Raw genomic sequence first — 19,614 nt, 5'->3', positions numbered from 1 at the left:
ACTCTCCAAGCAGCAGGGCGGAGAGGGAGGGGCCCCAGAGGTCCAGGAAGAGGGAGAAAGGGAGAAATTCGAGAAACAAGCCACTCGGGGAGAACCAGACAAACCGGGTCCGGGCAGGGCGGAGCCGGGTCTGGGGCCCCGGAATGGGGGGGGGCGGGCTCTCGGTGGGAGGAGCGCTGCAGAGGCCTCGACTGCGGCGGACCCGAGTGGAAGGGTGGGGAACCCCGAGACTCCGGGCGCCGCTTGGCTGCACGAAACGCGGTTTCCCAAGACCCCCGACACCTTCAAGAGTCCGGCCCAGGGGGCAGAGCTCCGCTTTTGGCTCCGCCCCAGGCCTGATCCCTAAGATTCAGCGGGGTACCCGAAAGGGGGTTGCGTAGGTGGGGACTCTGAGATGGCGAGTGAGAACTGGGGTGCGCGGGAGGGCGAATCCACAGTGACGGGCGTTCTTGGGGCTGGGTGGTCAGAGACCGCAGGCCCGGGCCCGCCTTAGACCACGCCTCCACACTGACACCGCCCATTCACGACCCCGCCCAGATCTAACCCCGCCCACAGGTCCCGCCCCTCTAGCCCGCAGCCCCCACCCCCCGCCCGGCTCCTCAACACAAACTTTCCGTCCCGCTCGCTCCCTCCTCCGCGCCCAGCACCTCCCGCTCCGGCCCGGCTCATTCCGTGCATTCCGGCCATCCCCCTGCCCACGACCCCCCTTCCTGGCCCCCCTTGCTACTCCCTCGGGCCCGGAGGAGCGGCCCGGCGGAGCGCCCCCCGGAGCTCGGAGCAGGTAAGCCCAGGGGACACAACTCGGAGGCCTCGCGCGCGGAGGTGACTGCTCGGGTGGCTTCTGGATGGCGGGGACCCGAGACACCCTGGGGGCGCTGAGCTATTGTCCAGCCTGCGCCCGAGCCCAGGACCTGGGTGCCGGGAAGTTTGGAGGGAAGGGGGGGAGACGCTCTCCGGGAAGCCCCGCCCACTCACCCCACCCCCCCGCGACCCGAAGGCTGGGAAGCCCGGAGTGTCCCGGGTGCCCGGGCCTGGCCCCGCCGAGTGCCGGGGTGTGCGCCCGGAGCCGCGGGCTTGGAGGGCCTGCCGCCGGGACTCGTATCCGGGGCGCCCTTTGGACTCCGGGAACCCGCGGGCCCCGGCTCCACGCAGGCCTTGGCCAGGGCGCGTCGGTGTGAGCACTGCTCGCGGCTGCACTGGGACCCGGCCGGGCGTCGGGAAGCTACACTGCGAGCCCGGAGCGTGTGCGCACCGAAGTGGGACGCCTGTCTCCTCCAGTTCTGCGGGCCGCGTCGGGGCGAGGGCTTGAGAGTGTCAGCTCTAGCCCAGGAGTCTCGCTCCGGACGCGACTTCATTTGGGGCCTTCTCCGCAGAACTTGTTAAGGCAATTAAGGGAGTCTGGGCTTCCCTTCCCACTCGGGTCCTCTCCATTGTCCGTCACGTCTTTATTCCTTCTTGGGAAGGGAGGCCGGAGCGCTGGTGTGGATCTGTTTTCTAGCCCCAGCAGGCCCTGGGGCAGTGTCACTGAAGCCCCTACTCTACTCCCACCCCCAATAGGGGCCCTGATTGAGGGCTTAGATTCTTAAAGAGCAAGAGGGAACGCGGTCCGGGGCCGGGCTTCTCAGGGCCTGTGTCCCGAGCTCTCCAGGTAGGGGCAGAACCAAGTCAGGCCTGGACTTGTAGCCCAGCGGAGAGAATGGGAGTGGGGGCTGGACACGGCTCTGAGGGGCTGGTGTCTATGGTGGCCCCGTGTATTCGCGCTCCCGTGGCCTGGTTCTGTGCACACGGTTCCGCCTCCGTGCTGGGGTCTAGGATCCGCCCCCCCCCCCCCGCTGAGGATTGTTGTCGCCTGGGGCCAGGAGGGAAAGCAACTAGAAGGTGGAGGTTTAGGGAGACTATGGCTCTGTCCTTCCTAGCCCCCGGACCTCCATCGGAGACTCCCTTCTCCACTCTTTTTCAGAGTACTTGTTAAATCAATTGAGGGCAGCTGGTCTTCCCTTCCCACTCGGCTGTTCCCCATTGTCTGTCACGCTTTTTATTCCTTCATGGGAAGGACGGGGGTTCTACTCACGGAGTGGGCAAAAAGAGTAGCCAGGCCTTCACCACCCCCAGGGAGGGAGCTGTAATTAATGCTAATTAGCACTTTGGGGTTGGGGATGGTGGAACAGAATGGTCAGTGGTTGGCAGGAGATCTCTGAGTGTGTGCACACACACGTAGGTGAGTGTCTATCCAGAGGCCTGCACCCACGTCACTGTGAGTTTTTACATCCTAGCCTGCTATGTTGTTGGAGAGAAGAGACAGCTCTACAGAGGTCAGGAGACAGGTCTCAGGTCCCTTGATGGGCCAGTTGTGTGGGTGATTCCCCAGGTGCCTAATCCCTGAGCCCCGCAGAGGCTTGTCCCCCTCGCTGCCTCAGTCTCCCTTCATCGTGGAAGCTGAACTTTGAGGGGTCTGGAGAGGTGGGTGGGTGGCCCCTGGTGGAGCAAAGAAGGCGGGAGGGTAAAGTCTTGGGGGGGGGGGCTTGTAGTTAAGGCAGGATGAGAGGTAGGTAACCTGAAGTAGTAGTGAAATGACAGGGAGGCCGTGGAATTGGGGGTGCTTGCTCTTGTAAGTGGGGTTCAGAGGCCACTGGGTGGCTGCCTCCAGCCTCAGTCCCAGAGCCTTTCAGGCTCCCTAGGGCTCCACGTAGGAGCTTGGGGAACAAAGCACCAGGCCTGTCTGTGCTCAGAGGATGCAGTTGCTGAGGGTTGGAGGGTGGATTCCTGCTTGAGGGACCAGGGGCCAGGAGGCCCTGACTACCAGGCTGGTCCGAGGCTCTCAGGAAGTCCCAGCCTTGTCCCCCGTGGGTCACAGGAGCTGTAGCAGCCCTAGGACCCCTCCTAAGCCTCTCTGGTTAGAGCTGGGGATCAGAAGGTTGCTGCGGTCCCTGTGGGTACTGTTGCCCTGTGCGGGCGCTACCTGTCTCCAGTCCCAGAATCCAGACCCAACTCCCCAAAGCCTCAGCCCTTGGGGTTTCCTCGAGTGCTGATTGTTTCCTGGATTCCCTGCCAGGCCTGAAAGGGCAGGAAGCGATAAGAAACGAGAAAGCAGCCGGGTGTGACTGCATTGTAGCATCCGAGAGGAGCTTGAGGGGTCGTCTGTGAGGGAAGCGCTGTCCAGCAGGTACCTGTGGGAAAGAAGCCAGATACAGATTTTGTGAGCACTCGTGGGAAAAGCTGTCTGTGGCAATACGTGTGAAAACCACTGCGGTGTTCTCCATCCTTGTGGTCACGAGAGAAACGGAGAACCTGGGCTGGCGAGATGGCTCCGAAGCTTAAAAAAAAAAAAAAAGTGGTTGAGCCAAGCTTGCCAACCTGTGTTCAGTGTCCAGACCCCACACGGTGGGAAGAGAACCCATGACTCTTTGGGGTGTAAGTCAGCTGGGGAGTGGAGATTTCTCTGTGTGCGCCTGTGTGTATCCGAGAACCTGCCAAGGTGACTTTCTGTTGTTGGGCATCACGCTGGGATAATTGTGATGAAAATTGTGTGTCTGTGGGTACCACTGGCAGTGTGAGGGACAGTGATACTGTGGTTCCATGCGAGGGGCCTCCCTGTGACCTGTCATGCCACGGTGCTGCCTGTTGTGAAATGAGTGAGGTGGCCTTGGGTTTGTCTGTGTGACTGTTTATGACACTGTACCTGAGCACAATGACAGGATCCACTGATGTGTATGAGGGTGCCAGTGGCAGCCCGGGAGAGACAGCCAGAGTGTGAGAAACTGGGGTGTGACTGAGATTGACACCGTGGGTGGTCACTGTCTCAGCTTGTGTGGGTGACATCCTCAGGGCTACGCCACACAGGGTGTGGGGGCCAGTGACCCCAATGCATGCGGCATCTATCTGGAAGACCTTGCAAAAGATACCATCAAGTTGGGTGTGGTGGTGTGCACCTTCTGAAGCAGAGGCAGGGGGATCTCTGAGTTCCCGAGTTCAGCCTGGTCTACAGAGCGAGTTCCAGGACAGCCAGGGCTCCATGCCCAGTGGGATTCCGGCACTAGGGAGACCAAGTGAGGCGCAGCTTTAAGGCTAACCAGGCTAACCAGGGCTGTACAATGAAACTCACTCTCCGACAGAAGTCTAACATGGTAGATATTATAGGTATTTTTTTTTCCAATCACACTGCAGTCCCCAACACTTGAGAGGCTGAGGTATGAGGATGGTGGGTTCAAGTGCAGCCACAGCTACAAAGTGAGACCTTATCTCAAAACCCAATAAGAACAAAAAAAAAAAAGAGGAGTTAAAATGATAAATTTATGTTATAATATACATAACCTTAATTTGAATTTTTCCTCACACTTGTAAACCCCGACACTTGGGAGTTCCACAAGTTTGAGGGTGATCTAGGTTACACGAGTGAAGACCCGCTTTCAAAAGTGGGTGTTGGGGTCAAGGAGATGGCTCAGTGGGAAGAGGTGCTTGCGGCTCAGCCTGATGACCTGAGCCTGATCTTGAGAACCTATGGGATGGAAGGAGCTTAGGATTAACCTCCACACTGTGCTTGCTAGCGCTCTCTCTCACACACACACATGAATAAATAACACTATGACTGTATGTGAACATGAATATATATATATTTAAAACACAGGGGGTTACACGGTAAGGTGGCTGCTGCCTCCTGTGTTGGAAGAGGGACAAGGTGGCAGCCTGTGTGCTCATAGAAGACACTGAGACTTCCCTGACATCGCTGATTGCTGGCAGCCCAGTGGGTAACTTGGGGTGGTGGATAGCCACATGTTAACTGAGTTCTGTGGGACCCCAGCTCCTCAGGTTGTCCCTCAGTCTCCCCCTCCCCATCTCTGGGGTTCTGTATACACAAAGAGACCCTGGAGAGTGGCAGAGAGAGTTTGGGAGGCCTTCTGGGACTGGTCAGCTCCATCTGCGGAAGGCTTGGGGGCTCTGAGGAGGGGGCCGTTCCTAGCCAGGGCTCCTAGGGGTGGTGGTGAGGGGCGGGAACCATGGTTCTCAAATTGGAAGCACATTAGTTGAGCGGGAGGGGGGAGGCGCCGCCTCCTCCAGTCGGCCTGTAAATCACTCCCTCCTGTGGAGAAGGGGCGCGGGTCCTCTCTCCCCAGCATGGCAGGGTGTGGCTACTTGGCCGGTCCCTCCTGGGTCCTTAGACTGGAGGTGGGAGGGGGAGGCATAGAGCATCCCTACCCCCTCCCCTGGCCCATTCTGGTCCCAACCAGAGCTTGGCCACTTGTAGGGTGGGAACCTCTGGCAGCTGGGGAACAGCTGGCTGCCGTGGGGGTGGGGTAGAGGGAAGACAGGCTAGGGGGTGGGGAGGCCCAGCGGGCCCTTCCCAGCCTTGCCTCCTTGTCAACCCGGTCTGGGGTGGAACGCAGGGGACCCACTGATTTGCCCGCTTTGGGTTCTGCCTAGCTCCTGGAAGTGAGAGCACTTGGGGGCAGGGGTCCCTGCAGGGCCCAGCTCAGCTCCTGCGCCCCTGGGAAACAGCGAAGTGCCACCTAACCACGTGTCTTGTCTCTGCTGTGCCCTTACCAGGGCACCAGCTCTCAGGGAGTCCTCGCCCCCAGGCTTGGCCTTCCCCCTTCGGAGGGAGCCACAGGACCTTTGCGGCCGCCCAACTCTGGCCTCCATTCGGAGCTGTCTGGCCAGTTCTGCCCGTAGATCTGGCCCCAGGGCTGGGAGTGGGCAGCCGGGCCCCTTATCTCCTTAGGCCTCCTGGCCCCCTTCCTCGTCACTGGCCCGAGGCACCTTCTGACCCCCAGGCTGAGGGTCTGGGAGAGTGAAGGAGACAGGTGTGGCTGATCTGCAGGCTAAGGGTGAGGTCTTGGGAAGGCTAAAGCCCTCCAGAAAACTCTTGAGGGTGAGGGTCTGTGGGAGGAGGAGCCCAGCCAGGCCCCGCCCCTCCCCTCCCCTCCCTCCCTCTCCCTCTCCCTCTCCCTCTCGGTTCCGTCTTTCCTCTGCTCTGGGCCCCTGACTTCCTCCTGCTGTGTCCCCGCGGGTCCCACCTGCTTGCCTCTTCACCTGGGTGCTGTGGATCCATTCCTGGATCTTCTCCCTCCTCCCACCCCAGATGAGAGGCCGTCAGTTCGGCTGCCTGGCGCTGGCTGGTCTCTGAGCTCTACTCTGGCCTGAGCCTGCTGGGTGACTCTTCTGGGACCCTCTTGTCCTTTCCATTCATCTGGGCCATCTCGCCCTCTGTTTCCTGCTCCCCTGTTCCTCTCAGAACACAGCGTTCGATGGAGGTTGTCTTTGGGGCTGCTCTGCTCCCACTCACCTGCCCCTTGACACTTAGCCTCCTGTCTCCCATGAGTCCCTGGGTTTGGAGGTGAGCATTCACACTCCAGGGATTGTCTTCATCCACTCTAGTGACAGTCACCCCAGTAGCCTCCCATGCCTCCTGAGGGTGCCTTCCCTGAATGATGTCAGCAGAGCCACGCTGGGCAAAGCCCTGCACGAATGTGCTTCTGTGGGAGACTCGTGTGGGTACCCTGCTGTCCTGGGGTGTGTGCCTAGAACCATGTCAGTCTTGCAGGTGCCCAGGAGCCATGTAGGGTGTGTGCGTTAGGGTCCCTACTTCTTGACACCCCCTCACCCCCAATGCCCTTCCCCCTCCCTAGCTGCCAGAGATCCCAGCCAGGGGCTGCCCCGCCCCCAGTCAGTCCCAGCTCCCCGGCTGCTCTGTTCGCCATATTTGGCCACATGCTCCCGCGGGGGCGGGGCAGGACTGACATCACCCAGGAGGGGGGCACGGCCTGGATGAGGGGGAGACAGCCAGAGACTTGGGGGAGGCCAGCAAGTTTCTTCAGAAGTTGGGCTGCCAGGGCCCCCGTGCAGTGGGCCTGGCTGTTCCATGGGAGGCTGAGGGCCCAGGGGTCCTATCTCAGGATGGGTCCTCTGACCCTTCAGCTGGTCTGACAGCTCCTTGGCTGGCAGCGTCAGACAGATACCTGGGGAGGCCAAGACCACCAGCTGCTCCTCCAGTGTCCCCTCCCCCAGCTGACACACAGCCCCTTGCCCCATTCCTACTGTAGATGGATGGAGGATTGCAGACCTACACAGTTCTGTGGTGAGGAACAGGCTGGGGGCAGGGCGTCTGCCCCTGGCTGCCCTCTACACAGAGACAGCTGAGGGGTCTCAGTGGCCTGGACCTTTTTCCTGTCCACATGGTTAGGGTGTGGGCAGCGGGCTCTCTCTTCTCCCCATATCCCCTGTCTCCCTAGCCTCCACCCCTGCCACTAACCAGCAACTCTGTTCAAAACCCAGCTGTATGTCTTTGGGGAAGTGTTTGACTTCTCTGTTCCTTGGTTTTTCTCATGTAATAAGTAGGATTACTAAGAGTACCCTAGGGACTTGAGAGATGGCTTAGCAGTAGAGAGCACTGGCTGCTCTTCCAGAGGACCTAGGTTCAATTCCCAGTACCCACATGGCAGCTCACAACTGTAACTCCAGCTCCAGCAAGACCCAACATTCTCACTCAGGCAAAGCACCAGTGTGCATATAATAGAATAAATTATTTTCAAAACAGTACCCCAAAGGGTTACTATGAAGATTGGATGAGTCACCTGTCAAATCCCCAAACCACACCTGGCACACGGCAGGTGCCACTGTTAGAAATATTAAGTCTAGGCCAGGTGGTGGTGGTGCATGCCTTTAATCCCAGCACCCGGGAGGCAGAGGCAGGTGGATCTCTGAATTCGGGGCCAGCTTGGTCTACAGAGTTGAGTTCCAGAACAGGCACCAAGGCTACAGAGAAACCCTGTCTCGAAAAACCGAAAGAAAAAAATTGAGTCTAAACGTGATGCTTAGAACTGTGTGCGGTTGCATATATATGCCTGGTACCCTACCACCTGAGAGGCTGAGGCAGGTGGATGACCAGCATGGGCTGCATAGTAAGATGCCCCTAACAGACACACAGAATGAACTCCAAGCTCAGCATTGTTCAGACCCTGCCATAGAGAGATCTGGTCTCCCGGTGTAGCTCTGGCTGTCCTGGGACCTTAGAGAGAGAACCGCCTGCCTCTGCCTGCCGAGTGCCAGCAGCAAAGGTGTGGGCCACCACACAGGCAGGCACTCTGTGTTCTTGCCTTTCCAGAGCTGGAGGCCCTCAGAACTCTGACTTCAGGTTCCAGGAGGCGTGAGGTGCGTCTGGGGCTGTGTTCTTGGGGACAGGGTATGTGGAACACAGGTGCCGTCTGTCAGGTGGGCCGGGACAGGCTTGCCTGTGGGTGGTGAGGAGGTATGGCAACAGGAAGTGGATTGAGGAGGTCCGGACAGGCAGAACCAAGCTGCTGGCTGTACCTCCTCCTCGTTGGCCTCTGCCACTCGGGCCTGGCCACTCCCTGGGCAGCGCCTGCCCCATGCTAAGGTTCTGTGGGGGATTCTCCTGAGTTACCTGTGGAGAAGCTGAAGGCAGTCTCCTTCCACAGCAGGCCTGCATGGGTGCTGGTGGGAGTGGGTTGTGAAGGCCTGACTGGAGCTCTCACCTCTGCCCTGAGAGGGCTGTAGACACCAGTCCTAGCCTGATGCTCTATTTCAGAGCTCCACAGGCTTGCTAGGAATAAGTATCCTCCCTGCCCGCCTGTGTAGAGACTGCCCAGATATGCAGGTGCCTTGTGGGGGCGGCCCTCACAGTCCAGCTGGACTTGGTTGCTGTATGCAGCTGAGACTGACCTTGAACTCCTGCTCCAGCCGCCCAAGCTCTGAAGTCATTGGCTGCTGCTGCTGCCTAGTTCTTTGTTTGAAGGCAGGGTCTCCCCATGTAGTCCAGATTAACCTTTAATATTTGCAGTCTGAGTCAGGCACTGGTCCACACCTTTAATTCCAGCACTCGGGAAGCAGAGGCAGGTGAATCCCTGTGAGTTTGAGGCCAGCCTGGTCTAGTTCCAGGACAGACTCCTAAGCGACAAAGAAACCCGGTCTCGAAAAGCAAAAAAAAAAAAAATTGCAGTCTGCCTGCCTTAGCCTTCTGAATGTTGGGTTTACAGGCAAACAGCATACCTGGCTCAAACTAGCAATCCTCCTGCCTCAGCCTCCCAATTGTGTAATCACGGGGGTGCTGCACCTTTTGATGTATGTACTGTTGTAGGTGGTGGCAGGGGGAGATCTCGCTCCTTTATTAAAATTATTTTTTCCTGCCAGGCGGTGGTGGCGTACGCCTTTAATCCCAGCACTTGGGAGGCAGAGGCAGGCGGATCTCTGTGAGTTCGAGACCAGCCTGGTCTACAAGAGCTAGTTCCAGGACAGGCTCCAAAACCACAGAGAAGCCCTGTCTCGAAAAAGCAAAAAAAAAAAAAAATTTTTTTTCCCTGTGTGAGAGACAGACGGACGGAGGGCTGGTTCATGTGGAGCTGAGAGTTCAGCTTCCAGGATTTGGTCTACCCTGCTACCGTGCGGGTCCCAGGAAGGGAGCTCAGGACATGAGGATTGACATTCTCTTGCCACAGTCTTGTCGGGCCATCTGTCTTTGTGGGGGGGGCAATGTATTACAGAGCCCAAGTTGGCCCCAGCTGTGCTGTGGAGGTGGCTGAATTCCCAATCCTCCTGCCTCAGCCTCCCAAGTAATTGGATTACAGGGGTGAGTGACCATACCAGCTACTATTGCTTTCTCAGTGTTTCAGCCTGGCATTTTTAGTGTGTATGTGTGTATGAGAGAGCGCGCCTGCTAGGCAGTTGTTAGATGTCGGACATGGGTGCTGGGACATAGGGTCCTCCACTATTAACATCTGAGCCATGTCTCCGAGGGACCATTTTGACTTTTTATAGGACCCAGATTCAGAGAGGTAAAGTAACTCCTCCAAGGCCATACACAGCTCTGAACAGGCTTAATCTCTAATGGCCTTCATCCAGCCTGGTGTGGGGGGAGCATTGGAACAGCCACTGGGGTGACAAAACCCTGTCCTAACCCCCTTCATCTGCTCGTCTAGGCTCAGGCCTTCCAGGGGGCTCAGGCCCAGAGCCCAGAGCAACCAGCACAATAGCGTCCAACAGCTGGACCGCCAACAGCAGCCCCGGGGAGGCCCGGGAGGATGGGTCCGAAGGCCTGGACAAGGGGCTGGACAACGATGCCGAGGGAGTGTGGAGCCCGGACATCGAGCAGAGCTTTCAGGAGGCCCTGGCCATCTACCCGCCCTGCGGCCGGCGCAAGATCATCCTGTCAGATGAGGGCAAGATGTACGGTGAGTGCTGAGTGCAGTGCGTGGGGCAGGCAGAGGTGGGCGTGGCCCCGCCCCTGGCCCCGCCCCCTGCTCTCTGTCCCCTGCCAGACCGGTTGGTTGGGGGAGCCCTAGCCGCCTGCCTGGCGGGCGAGTCCGGGCGGGTTTGAGCTGCGTGTGTCTGGGGCCTCCTCCAGCTGCACCTCGCAAACAGGCCGGCCGCAGCCCACACGCGCCCCGCCTCTCCCCAGCCCTACCGGCTGGAGGTTTCGGGGTGACTCAGGGGGCCAGGAAAACTGGGTCAGTCCAGCGAGCCTCTGAGAGCCTGTAGCCTAGTGAAGTAGCACCAGCCTCCCCCCGAATCTCAGCACCCAGGACTGAGGGGATACCATAGGAAGAAATAAAGATGGGAGCCCCACCCTCTGTATAGGCCGGTCCTTAATGCCTGAACCCCCTCTCGGGACAGGAAGATATTCTGGGGTGCTTCCATTGGGTGGGGCGGCCTGCCCACAGCGCACCCTCACCAATGGCAGCGCAGCCCCATGGGGTATTTTTAGACAAGGGGTTGGCGGGCAGGGAGGGGCAGTGGGGCCTGTTCTGTCATCACAGAGGAATTTGGGGAATGTGGCAGTTCTGGGGAGGACAGGAGGTTGGGGGGCTGAGTGCATACTCTGGAGACTGACAGATATCCTATGGCATGTATAGACAGCCCCCACCTTGGCATAGCCTGCTTCTCGAGAGGGTCTCCGAGGGTGCTGAGCAGAGCCCCTAACCCAAGACTGAGGTGAGCGGATGCCGCCATATGGGTCATTGGTGTGAAGACCCAGGGACACACCTTGACCTAAGCTACTAGCATCTAGCTCCCGTCTTCCTTCACCAGAGAAGGGACAGGGCTTCTTCAGGGTCTCCTGTGATCTGGATGAAGCCAGACTGAACTGCTCAAGACAGGGGCCAAGGGCTGAGACCCACCCTCAACCCAAGCCTCTGAGCCTTGCTGGGAGCCACGGCCACACTACCTGTCAAGGTCCTGCTTTTTTCTGAGGGCCTTGATCTCCTGCAAGTCCCGGTGGCAGCATGCCGGGGAGCCCTGAGGAAAGCGTGGTGAGGGTGAGGTGCCCAGGCTTGGGTTGGACCCTCCCTCTACCCTGTCCTCATTGGCTGTCTCTCTGACTAGGTCGAAATGAGCTGATTGCCCGCTACATCAAACTGAGGACTGGAAAGACCAGAACGAGAAAACAGGTAGAGAGATGGTCTGGCCCCCTGCCACTCCCACCCATGGGTGTCTTGGGTTTAGGGACCACAGATTAGCCACGGAAGATGGGCATGTGCCCAGTGGGATGGAACGCAAAGGCTTGTGTGGTCTTGCTGGAGTAGGCACCCCAGAACTGCCTTTGGATTATGTGGGAGTTAGGCAGGGAGGGGACCCTGTCAGCAGATAGCAACCCCTACGCCCCGCGTGTGTTAGCACAGACCACAAAGTGTGATGCAGTTCACACTATCCAGCTCCACTGTGACCATACAGCCGCTCAGAGCCCGCTCTGTGTGTGTCCTCCCATGACTGTGACCACACAGTCTCTCAGCCCGCTCTGCGTGTCCTCCCATATCTGTGACCACACAGTCTCTCAGAGCCCGCTCTGTGTGTCCTCCCCATATCTTCAGGGTCCTGTTGCTGTGACAAAGACCATAACCAAAAGCAACTTGGGAAGGAAAGGGTTGTTTGACCTTACACTTCCAAACTTTGTCCGTCACTGAGAGAGTCAGGGCAGGAGCCTAGAGGTAGAACTGAGGCAGAGGCCATGGAGGGGTGCTGCTCGCTTCTCCCTTAGACTACCCAGGACCACCTTCCCAGGGATGTCACTGTCCAGAGCAGGCTGGGCCCTCCCACATCAACCACGAAAATACACCACATGGGGGCTGGAGAGATGGCTCAGAGGTTAAGAGAACTGACTGCTGTTCCGGAGGTCCTGAGTTCAATTCCCAGCAACCACATGATGGCTCACACCCATCTATAATGAGATCTGGTGCCCAGAACACTATATACATAATAATTTAAAAAAAAGAAAATATACCACAGGCCTGCCCACAGGCCAGTCTTGTGGGGGCATTTTCTCAGTTGAGGTTCCCTCTTCCCAAATGACTAGCTTGTATCAAGTTGACATAAAACTAAGAAACTGGGGGAGTTTAGTGGCCCCTGCTCTGATCTAGGAGGAGATAGAATCAAGATTGGCCCCTGACCTAACAATGAGCCAGGAGCAGGTAGTACAGAGGAGGGAGAGAGGGAGCCCTGGTGGGGCATCCAAGAATGGGGGTGGTTGTGAGGGATGGGGTCCTGCCCCTGCCAGGGCAGATCTGGGAGGCCAGCCAGGAGGGGGAAGCCGACTGCATCCACAGTGGTGGCAGTGGAGGAGCAGCTACAGTTGTGTGTGGCCAGGCTGAGGGGAGCAAGTTGGGTGACCTGGGGTACCTAGGAGAGGGGTCAACCAGACAAGCCCCTTCTGCCCTAACCCCATCCTGGGAAGGTTGAGGGAGCCCTAGGTTCCCTGCGTATGGTGGCATTTAGTAATTCCTGCTGTGGTCCCTGAATCATTCCCGGGTCCTCAACACAGGTGGGGTCACTCTGGTCCCTGAGCTCACACTAACACTTGGAGGGCCGACAAGAGCACTCTCCCCTCCATGGAGTGGCACACGCCTGTAATCTCAGCACAAGACTGAGGTGGAGGAGTTTTGTGTGTTTGAGGCTCCAGCCTAAGGCTCTGTCTCAGTCCCCTCCCCCAGACAACACAGACTCTGAGGTCAAGCCCCCAGTTCTCATAGTCTGCCCTACCTGGGGCTAAGTGTGCTTCCCAGCCTGGCACCTTGGCAACTGTCAGTTGACATGTGGACACCTAGAGCAGCTAAGCGCATCCACTGTTGTTACTGTCACTGGTAAGCCACGCCCATATTCTCAGAAACTGGTCAGCCCTGGGAAGGGGCTGAGGGTCTGTAAGTTCAGACTGCGTCAAACCCAACCCGGTCACATGTTCTGCCTCTTTCTGACCCAACATGGCACCTACTCCTGGCTAGGCTGTCCACGCAGGAAACTTAGCCATCTGGGGTGCCTGTATCTCCAGTGGCACCCCCTCTCATTCAACTCTGTAGCCCAGGCTGGTCTGGGACTCAGATCCACCTACCTCTGCCTCCCAAGTGCTGGTATCCGAGGTGTGGACCACCATGCACCATGCCTGGCACAATGCCTCCCTATTAACCAGACAACTCAACACCAAGCTGGGAGTAAGCTCCCTGTGACTTCCAGCTGTCAGAGCTGACCCTGCCTAGGGAAGTGATCCCCACTTCAGGGTCTGAAGGAATCCTGGGAGAATACCTTGTGGATGAAGTCAGTGGTCTCCACTGTGCCTGGGCTTGGATACCAGTTCTATCCAGCTGTGTGAGCCTGGATTCATAGTGAGCCTCTCTGGCTGTGATTGGGTCATCTGTAAGTCAGAGTTGCTGCAAATACCAAATGGGCTGGGCGTCCAAAGCTTGGTGGGCATCAGTATTGCCAGGACCGGAGCCAGCATCTGCTGGGACTCCAGGGCAGGGACCTGCCGGAGGACTGCGGCTAAGGGGTGTTACTAGAGTTCTCTCTCCTTCCGAGACAGGGTTTCTTTGTAGCTTTGGAGCCTGTCTTGGAACTCACTCTGTAGACCAGGCTGGCCTTGAACTCACAGATCTGCCTGCCTCTGCCTCCCCAGTGCTGGAATTGATTAAAGGCGTGCGCCACCACTGTTCAGCTAATTACTGGGGTTCTCAAGTCCGTAACAAAACATCAGCTTCTTTATGGGAATAAAAACTTCTGAAGAAAGCCCACCACAGCTGCTGCTATTGGCCATGGAACAGCGTTGGTTCCATGTGGGTCTCTAGTCCATTGTCTGTTCCTGGACTGTGCCAAGGGCTGTCGTACAGGCTGGGCCCTACTGGCCTAGGGTTAGCTCAACTTTACTATTAAGGGCCAGGGAGCTGGTTGCTGGGAAAGAAGTCCTTCCAGTAAGAAAACCTACTGTGTGCTCCAGTCTGTCCATGGAAAGGCATGTCTGTGTGGCTCCTCTGAAGAAGCTGAGGGAGGAAGGCAGGGGAGGTCCAGGCTGAGAATCCGGGTAGGCAGGACAGTGGAGAGATTGCTAGAAGCTGTGGCAAGCCTTTAATCCCAGCAGCTGGGAGGCAGAGGCCAGTCCAGTCTATAGAACAGACAAGGCTACAAAGTGAGACCCTGTCTCAAAAGGGGGGGGGGGGCAGTGCTGGAGAGATGGCTCAGAGGTTAAGACCAGAGGTCCTAAGTTCAATTCCCAGCAACCACATGGTGACTCACAACCATCTATCGTGAGATCTGGTGCCCTCTGCTGGCTGGCAAAGATACACGCAGGCGGAACACTGTCCACATAATGAAATCTACATAATGAATAAATGAATCTTTAAAAAAGGCAGCTGTGGCTTCGGTACACACCTAATGCTGGGAGCCACAGAGCCAAAGCTCGCCTCAGGACCCCCTACTTCCTGAGTTAGGTGCAGCCCTCGTCTGCCTGAGCAAAGAGCAGATCTTAGACTGGGGTTCTGCTCTATGAACAGAGGGTGCATAGTGACAGTATTGATAGTCATGTACCCACTGAGATGCCTAAGTTCTCCCATTGGATCCTGGGCCCCCAGAGATGAGGGCTGGGTGTTCCCCCCCTCCCTGGCCATCCTGGCTGTGCCTCCTCACTGCCTGCTTCCCTTTGTGGTGGGGCACACCTCCCCAGGTGTCCAGCCACATACAGGTTCTAGCTCGGAAGAAGGTTCGGGAATACCAGGTTGGCATCAAGGTACGTTGGGTGCCTGGCAGGGCCTCCGGCCCTTGCCGGGCCTCTCTCGCCCATTCTGCACGCTGCGCACCGCAGGCCTCTGCCTCGTCGGCTCTCCAGCCCACTCTCCGTCTCTCCTGCCTGAGCTCTTCTTGCCCCCTTCTCTCTCTGTCCTCTGCTCTCTCTCTCGTTCCCTACAGGGTCTCTAGACACTTGCAGGTTCTAGCCAGGAGGAGATCTCAGGAGACACGGCTCAGGCTGAAGGTATGGGCCCCTGCCACTTGGCCAGAACAGGGCTGAGGAACTGAGAGGGCCTGAGACACACAAGTGACAGTCGTTAGGTTTGGAAGCTCGGAGGAGTCTGGGGTGGTGACACCTTAACCCAACACGCAGGCAGATCTGAGTTCTGGGACAGCCAGGGCTACACAGTGAGGCACTTGTCTTAAAAAAAAAAAAAAAAATCCAGGCTGTCAGGGTTCCTGGTGACTGGACAGCAGGTGGCCAGCGTCCGAGAGCCACTCCAGCCTGCCTCTCCTCTGTCCCTGTCCTCTCTTCTCCTGACTGTTGCTTGCTAATGGCCTGGGAACTGAGGGAGGACATGAAAGGTGTTGGCGGGCAGCTCAGTCAAGGTGGGTGAGGGATCTGCCCTTCTCCCTGCTAAGCCTCCCAAGTGCAGGTTCTGGGAAGGACCGACAGACTCATGGTCCCTTTTCTCCTTCATCCTCCCTTGCCAGTGCACCCCCTGGCTGGCTAGCACTCCCTTCTCAGGGTGGGAAGAGTACCCAGCTGCCTCTTGGCTTCCTTGGGAGCTGGCAGCCAGGACACAGCGTGGGGGTGGGTTACAAGAAACCACGTCCCTTCCTCCATAGAGCCCTGGTTTGTCTAATCCTCTGTCCCTTTCTCCTTCACAGGCCATGAACCTGGTAAGTGGCCCAGCCCAGTGCCCTTGGGGAGGGCCTTGAGAGCACCTGGGTGACAACAGGGGTGGCCTGCTCACTGGACATGCTTCAGTGTGGTGCCCAGCATAGAAACCAAATCAAAGCTGCGAATTATGAAGCTAATTCAGTTTCACAGACACATCAGATAATCTGAGTCTGGGAGGAGCGTGCAGTGTCTGTGCAGACGCTCTGTGTGACATTCAGGCACCCTGCATTTCAGTGTGAGGGAATGCCCAGAGCCAAGTCCCTCAGGGACTGCATAGAATAAAGTAGTACTTCATACTGTGGGCTGTCCCCGGAAAGGATACAGATGCCAGAATACCGGGGCTCACAGAGGGTAGACTACTGAATCCACAGCGGAGCTGGACCTCACGTGACCACTGTCCCCCCAGGACCAGGTCTCCAAGGACAAAGCACTCCAAAGCATGGCCTCCATGTCATCTGCACAGATCGTCTCTGCCAGCGTCCTGCAGAACAAGTTCAGCCCGCCCTCCCCTTTGCCCCAGGCTGTCTTCTCCACCTCCTCAAGGGTATGGGGGGGGGGGGAGGCTGGAGGCTGAGGGCTGGGCTGGGCTGGGGTGTGGCTAGGGTTCCGGAGTACTGAGACCCCGGCTTTGTCCACAGTTCTGGAGTAGTCCCCCTTTGCTAGGACAACAGCCTGGACCGTCTCAGGAGTGAGTACCGCCTGTGGCTTCCACGCATGCGCTTCCCTCCTTCCTGAGTCCTGTATTTGTTTCCGACTTGGGGAACCACAGTTAATCTCTGGTTACCACCAGTTAGGGAACAAAACGCGGGGTTCTCAGTTCTGAGAACATACTGACAGCCACAGTGAATAGCTTTTTAGGATGGGAGGGGGAGTGTACCCACCAGCTGTGGGACGCAGCTGGGTGCCATCCGAATTAGAACAGGACAGGCTAGCCTATGAGCATGCGCTTTGAGGCATCAGCTTGAGGGGATGCGGGGGAGGGGCTGGGCAGGTGAGGGACTGAGGACCTCTGACCTGCCATATTCCTGACTGACTGCAGCATCAAGCCCTTTGCCCAGCCTGCCTACCCCGTCCAGCCTCCCCTTCCACCAACGCTCAACAGTAAGTGTCCCACCAGGCCACCATGCACCTGGTACCTCTTGTGTCTGCCCTTCTGTTTGGGACCTGTGTGTACTTGGGTGGGTGGCAGCCATATGGGGTTGGTTAAGTTTTTATTCCCTGGAAAGAAAGAAAGACACCAAAATCTTAACAGAATTCCACTCTCGGTAATGGCGTCTTAGCTTTCTGTGTAAACACACATTAAAAACATTCAGTCACCAGTACTGGGCCCACCCCTTGGTGTGTAGGCTACTCACTGCACTCCCGCCCCTCGAAGTGTAAAGCCCAACCCTGCTGTCCACTGTGCCTGGGCAGATGAGCTACATCTTACCCTTTTAGGTTACGAGTCCCTGGCCCCGCTGCCCCCAGCCGCTGCCTCCTCTGCCTCTGCACCTGCGTGGCAGGACCGTACCATCGCCTCCTCTCGGCTACGCCTCCTGGAATATTCTGCCTTCATGGAGGTGCAACGGGACCCCGACACGGTAATGTGGGGATGGTGGAGAGTCTGGCCTGTAACGGAGCATCCAGATCAGGGTCCTGGCGGTGGGGTCCTTGAGCGTGCAGGCTGACCCTGGTTCGGCCCTCCCCACAGTACAGCAAACACCTGTTTGTGCACATCGGCCAGACAAACCCTGCCTTCTCAGACCCACCCCTGGAGGCGGTGGATGTACGCCAGATCTATGACAAGTTCCCTGAGAAGAAGGGGGGGCTGAAGGAACTCTACGAGAAGGGGCCCCCAAACGCCTTCTTCCTTGTCAAGTTCTGGGTGAGGCTTCTTCTCCCAACCCAAGATGGGCAGCTTGCCCAGCTCCCTGCTTCTGTTCTCCTGCATGACCAGCGGGCCCCTGGGCGGGACCTGCAGGCCTCTGGGTAGGTGGGACTGGAGGCATGGAGGTGGGAAAGCAGGAGGCTAGCCTCTGGCCTCTACAGCACTTGATGCCCTCTCCCCAGGCTGACCTCAACAGCACAGTTCAGGAGGGCCCTGGGGCCTTCTATGGGGTCAGCTCGCAGTACAGCTCGGCCGACAGCATGACCATCAGCGTGTCCACCAAGGTGTGCTCCTTCGGCAAACAAGTGGTAGAGAAAGTGGAGGTGAGCAGAGGCCTGGGGAGGTGGGGGACAGGCAGACAGGTCAGGGGCGCCAGGTGACGCGACTGCCCCACTCCGCAGACTGAGTATGCCCGCCTGGAGAACGGCCGCTTCGTGTACCGCATCCACCGCTCGCCCATGTGCGAGTACATGATCAACTTCATCCACAAGCTGAAGCACCTGCCCGAGAAGTACATGATGAACAGCGTGCTGGAGAACTTCACCATCCTGCAGGTGCGCGCAGCCCGTGCTCGGCCGTCCGCCCCCCACTGCCCCTGCTCTACTGAGTCCTGTTCTCTTCTTCCCTGCCCCCACAGGTGGTCACAAGTCGGGACTCACAGGAGACCCTGCTTGTCATCGCTTTTGTCTTTGAAGTCTCCACCAGCGAGCATGGGGCACAGCACCATGTCTACAAGCTTGTCAAAGACTAGCGTCCCTTTGACGTCCACCAGGATGCAAGACGGACTTTCTTCCACACACCTGCCTGCCTGGGCTCCCACGGTGTGGGTTGGGGGACTCACCCACCCATGGGCTTGAGGCTGGGACCCAGGCTGCCTCCTTGGCCCCGGCACACACGCTCCCTGCCACTGTTCTGCGCTTTACTGGAGAGAAGAGGGCTCCGTGGTGATGTGGCCCTTCCTGGGCATTGACCCACAGATGACCGGGTCCCACCTGGCCTCAAGTGACATCAGAGTTGGGGGATGGAGGACACCTGCAGGCTTAGTGCCTGGTCTCTGGCTCCTAAGGGAGCCATGAGCAGGTGAGGGTAGAATGGAGACCAGAGAGGCAGCTTGCAAGGCTGCCCTGGTACAAGGTGTCGAGTTGGGGGCTGGGCTAAGAATGGCCCACACTTCTTGTACCTTCTAGGTACCAGCCTGTTCCCAGGCCCCATGCAGTGAGCTTGGGTCTCCTGTATCAAAGTGCCAAGATGGAGGCTCACAGAGTGGGCGGAGCTGGAGCCTAAGTTCAGCTACCTCCCTAGAACAGGGCTGGCTACAGGGGCAGGGGCTGTGCTGGCCCAGAGCGAGCGGTACAGCTGGGCTGGAGGCTGGACAGCGTACCCGCTGCTAGGCACCCCTTCAACAATAGGTGGCAGGGAACAGGAGGCTGGAACTTGAAGAGCCCTTGTCTCCTCCCCTCCCCTGCTTCCTCCACATCCAGGCCCCTGAGAGTCAACTGGCCTGTCCCCAGGTCACCTGGGTATTTATGAGTTTCAAATGAAGTACTGTGCCCCTCCTCATCCTGCCCGAGCTTCCTGAAGGTTTTCACCGTTCGCATACTGCTCAGGCCACCTCCAAACCCCACCTAGGTTTTATAACATGTATTATATGTATTTTTGTGTATTTTTAAATCCAGCTGTGATGGGCTATATCATAAATGCCTCAAGGCAGGGCCATGGCCTGGTTCCTGCTACAAGAATTAAAAAAGCTGTTGGGTCAGGACCGTGTGCAGCCTCCCACTGTGGCATATCCATACTCAGATAAGGTGCAGGGGTGCTGCCACCATCCACCACCGTCAGTCATGCACACCCA

The 19,614-nt window shown here is 57.9% G+C and overlaps 1 protein-coding gene across 1 annotated transcript; it reads left to right on the top strand.

Moving 5' to 3' along the window:
- Positions 1–143: 143 nt before the first annotated feature.
- Positions 144–19,529, top strand: Tead3 (TEA domain transcription factor 3). The gene is made up of 14 exons (XM_050139770.1): positions 144–371; positions 571–781; positions 9,930–10,181; positions 11,332–11,396; positions 14,930–14,992; positions 15,883–15,894; positions 16,302–16,439; positions 16,534–16,583; positions 16,935–16,996; positions 17,333–17,475; positions 17,586–17,759; positions 17,945–18,085; positions 18,164–18,316; positions 18,400–19,529. Exons 1-14 carry the CDS (start codon positions 144–146, stop codon positions 18,511–18,513), a joined length of 1,806 nt encoding a protein of 601 aa, XP_049995727.1. The 3' UTR covers positions 18,514–19,529.
- Positions 19,530–19,614: the final 85 nt, after the last annotated feature.

The sequence above is a fragment of the Alexandromys fortis genome, unplaced genomic scaffold (assembly GCF_014885135.2).
Source record: "Alexandromys fortis isolate MF-2015 unplaced genomic scaffold, M_Fortis_MF-2015_v1.1 scaffold_9, whole genome shotgun sequence".
Taxonomy (NCBI): domain Eukaryota; kingdom Metazoa; phylum Chordata; class Mammalia; order Rodentia; family Cricetidae; genus Alexandromys; species Alexandromys fortis.
This window is presented reverse-complemented; position numbering and strand designations above follow the sequence as displayed.

Coding starts and splice junctions, on each gene's coding strand:
- Tead3 (XM_050139770.1), top strand. CDS start 144: ATGGGGGGGGGCGGGCTCTCGGTGGGAGGAGCGCTGCAGAGGCCTCGA. Junction 11,397..14,929: donor AGACCAGAACGAGAAAACAG/GTAGAGAGATGG, acceptor ACACCTCCCCAG/GTGTCCAGCCACATACAGGT. Junction 18,317..18,399: donor AGAACTTCACCATCCTGCAG/GTGCGCGCAGCC, acceptor CTGCCCCCACAG/GTGGTCACAAGTCGGGACTC.